Here is a 3,623-nt window from a genome sequence, read left to right as displayed (position 1 = left end):
GCCCCCCTTTCCTTTTTTTTTTTTTTTTTTTAAAAAAAAAACCAAAAAACAGACAAGCTTACGTGCAGGAGGTTTGTGGGGAATTGTGTGTGTTAATGCAGAACCCAAAGCAGCCAGAGACTTTGACTTCCGTCAGGCTGGCGTTACAGACAGTTGTGAGCTACCAACACGGGTGCTGGGAATTGAACTCTGGTCTTTTAGAAGAGCCGTATTCATTCATAGCCATTAAGCTATCCCTCTAGCCCTAGATTCCGTTTTTAAGGGTACTTCCAGCAGTTGCTGCCCCCTCCCTTTGCCTCTCCCTGGCACCTCTCTGAGCACTGAGCGTCCCCAAATACCCAGGGGGTATTCTTGGGTTTCTTCTTGTTCATGTGCAGCCCCACGTATGCAGCATCCTGAGAACAGATCCATCCCCCTGCCTGCTCTACATAGCAAGTCTGTCCTCAGCGACTGTGACTGAGTGCCCAGAGTGTCTGCCTCACTAGGGCAATGCTCTGTGATTGAGTCCTCTCAATGCTCTTGCATCTAGGAAGTGCTCAGGAGTTGCTGAATGGACGGACTCTCCTGACAAGCCTGGATCTTGAGCAGGAACACACCCTCAGAGACCAGTCTTATGGTTCAGCTCCGTAATCACCAAGCCAGGAACCTTAGGGGTCACCATCCAGTGGGTCTGGCCTTGGCTTCTCCCATTTCAGGAATCCTTGGCTCTGTGGTGCTGGCCTTGCTGGTTGGCGCAGAAACCAGCTCTCCCCCAGTATCCACCCCCGCTTCGCCGACTTAGATCTGAGTTGGAAGCAGAGCTCTTACTGGGGCCAGCCACTGGCAGGTGGCACTGCCTTGGTCTCCACAGCTCCCTTTGCCCAGCGCACTGTCCAGTGCATGACTTTGAAAGTGTGCCAGCTGGAACTGGCCAGCCTGGAGGCCAGCTTCCTTCAGATGTCACTCTTGGTTGTGATCCGCCTACCTGTTTGCCATCTCCAGCTACTTAGCACTTGTGTGCTTTAAGTTAAAAACAACAACAACAACAAAAACCCAAACAACTACAACAACAACAAAACAAAACAACAACCCCCCTCTCCCTCACCAACCTAACCTGGTGCTGTCTTGCTTTGTGACTACCCAAATCTGAATCGTGATTTACTTTGGTTATCTGGCCTTACATAAGGGCTCAAATGGGACAAAAGTGGCCGCCTGTGTAAAGGGGTCCCTTTACTTGGACTTCTGGTTTTGGACCGTGAGATAGTCACCCTCCAGCTCCCATGCTGCCTCTTTCAGGGAACCTTCCTGGGCACTGCAGGCCAGGATAGCCATTCCCTCTCTTCCTGTCTCCCCGTTGATCTGAACAGGACCATGAAAACACTACTCTGTGGCCAGTTCTCCCTGGGCTGGACATTCTTTAAGAGTGAGACCCTGACAAGGCCTGGGACGGTGATGTTGATAATGAATATTGTTGAAACTCCTTTCTTATCCTGCGCCTGCCTGGCAATAGTCCTAAGACCCAGTGATCGGGGACTCCATTCTGTGGACATCACGGCTCCTCAGGAAGTGGCCATGAGTACCCCGTCTCCAGCACCTGGCTCAGAGGATCCCCCAGCTACAAAGCTTCTGGGGTGCTGTATGCTTCTAGAAACGTTGTCTCCCATCTTCTCAGCTCTTTCCACTTCTCTTTTCTAGATGAGACCCTCCTGCCTCACTCTCTTAAGGGCTGGCATCCCACGCATGCGCAACCTCTATGCCTGACTCTTTCCCAGCCCTTGTCAAGTTCTGAGGACTTCCTCTGTGGGGCACTAAACCCTTAGCATGAATCAGCTGGAGAAGGGTCTTCAGTCTATTATCTGAGCTGGAAACAGAAGCAAACCCACAAGCAGATCCAAGGGGTTAAGTCATCTACCAGTGGCCACACCCTGACTCAGTGATGGTCGAGGCCTGACTCTTGGCTCACACTATAGATCTGAGTTCACCCTCTCAGCGGGGTCCTGTCCTCCCCACCTCCTCCCGAGCATCTGGGCTTTCTGTTCTGACTCCAAGGACAGTCTCTCTAGTACTAAAGACGCCTAGCTCAGAGCAGCTGTCTTCTCAGGTCACGGAATCATATTTTTACAAGGACTGGCTCTCCAGGGGGCTCCAGTCTTCCCCACCCAGGCTAAGAATAACTAAGTCCCAAGCCAGCCTGAGACTCTCAGGCAGCTGTCCTTGCTCTGTGTGCAGGGTGGGCGGAACTCAGAGTCTCTGGGGTATGGCCTGGCTGAGACAGAGGAACCTTGGATGAAGATGACACCCCCCCACCCCCCGGCAAAGAACTCCAAGAGAGATGGAGGGAAAGCGAGGACTCCGTCTCCAAGGGCTTACCAGGTGACCTGGAATGGAGGTGAGCCCTGGACGGTGCAGGTCAGTAGTACTGTGGTATGCTCCCAGACGGCATGAGATCGAAGCGGGATCCAGAACCAGGGGCCGCGGCCAGAGCACAGCTTGATCAGTTCCTTGGCCTCTCGGACCTTCTCCTCTGTCTGGAGGTGAAGGGGTGTGTGACAACAAAGGGACAGCCCCACCATGTGGCCCCCTGACATTCAGACTGTGGCTGAGCCCTCATCTAGGCCATCTTGAGGCAGGGTTGCTCAGTGGTCAGGGAGTGTGCGCTAGGACCAGCTGTGGGGTTACAGGCAGAGAGCCTCATTCTCCTTGCCTGTAAAATGAGGAGGATGAAGATATTTATTTGCTCACCCCTGTCGGGGTTATGACAGGGAGTGAGTCAATCCTCAAAGAACACAGGGGTTTCATAAAGAAGCCCATGGAGTGTGACCTGGGCAGGGGGCAGGGAAATGACCTCAGACCCTGCACAATTGTGAAGGTCTTCTAGACTCTGGGAAGTCATCTGCAAAGCTCATTTAATTTCTACCTCAGCTGTTATAACCACAGAGGGGAAACTGAGGCCCAGGAACAGCCTGACCTTTTCTCTGGTAACCCAGCTGAGGGTAGGGGCATCAGAATCGGAACACAGGGCCTTTTCCTGGATACCTTTGGAGAAGGGGGAGGAGTAAGGATGGAACATTGGCAGGGGTCAGATTCAAGGCTGGGGTCTCCCCAGCGCCCGCCTCACCCGTTGCCGCAGCGCCTTCCAGTCTCGCCTCTGACGCAGCAGCCTCTGAGTGCGTAGGAAGGCCAGCTCCATCCGCTCCAGGTCATTGCCAAAGCCTACCCGCCTCTGTCCACGCTCCTCCAGTTCCACTGTGGTGGTCTGGCGTCTCAGCTTAGCTTCCCTGTAGGACAGGACCAAGTCATACCCACAGAGGCTGCAGCAGTCCTACCCCCTCCCCCACATGCTAGTTGGCACTTGGAAATGTGCCTTAGGGACAAGCACAGCCTTGTGTACAGGTGTCTGGCAGACACACTGAAAGGAGACTCGGGGAACAGTGCTTGTCTCAAATGCGCAGAGCCCTTGGTTTGATCTACAGCACCGTATAAAAACACATGCTTTCACGGGGTGTGGTGGCGCACGCCTTTGATCCCAGCACTCGGGAGGCAGAGGTAGGCGGATTTCTGAGTTCGAGGCCAGCCTGGTCTACAAAGTGAGTTCCAGGACAGCCAGGGCTATACAGAGAAACCCTGTCTCGAAAAACAAAAAA

At 53.5% G+C, this 3,623-nt stretch overlaps 1 protein-coding gene across 1 annotated transcript in view; it reads right to left on the bottom strand.

Annotated features, from left to right (window-relative positions):
• Myom3 (myomesin 3) overlaps positions 1–3,623 on the bottom strand; it is a 52,073-nt gene that overhangs the window by 46,411 nt on the left and 2,039 nt on the right. Inside the window, exons 3-4 of the mRNA XM_021161113.2 lie at positions 3,098–3,257; positions 2,350–2,507 (exon numbers count right to left, since the gene is read on the bottom strand). Coding sequence (XP_021016772.1) covers positions 2,350–2,507; positions 3,098–3,257 — 318 coding nt within the window. The remainder of the gene's footprint in view (positions 1–2,349; positions 2,508–3,097; positions 3,258–3,623) is intronic.

The sequence above is a fragment of the Mus caroli genome, chromosome 4 (genome assembly GCF_900094665.2).
Source record: "Mus caroli chromosome 4, CAROLI_EIJ_v1.1, whole genome shotgun sequence".
NCBI lineage: Eukaryota > Metazoa > Chordata > Mammalia > Rodentia > Muridae > Mus > Mus caroli.
Note: the sequence above shows the minus strand (reverse complement) of the source record. Positions and strands in the feature narration are given on the sequence as shown.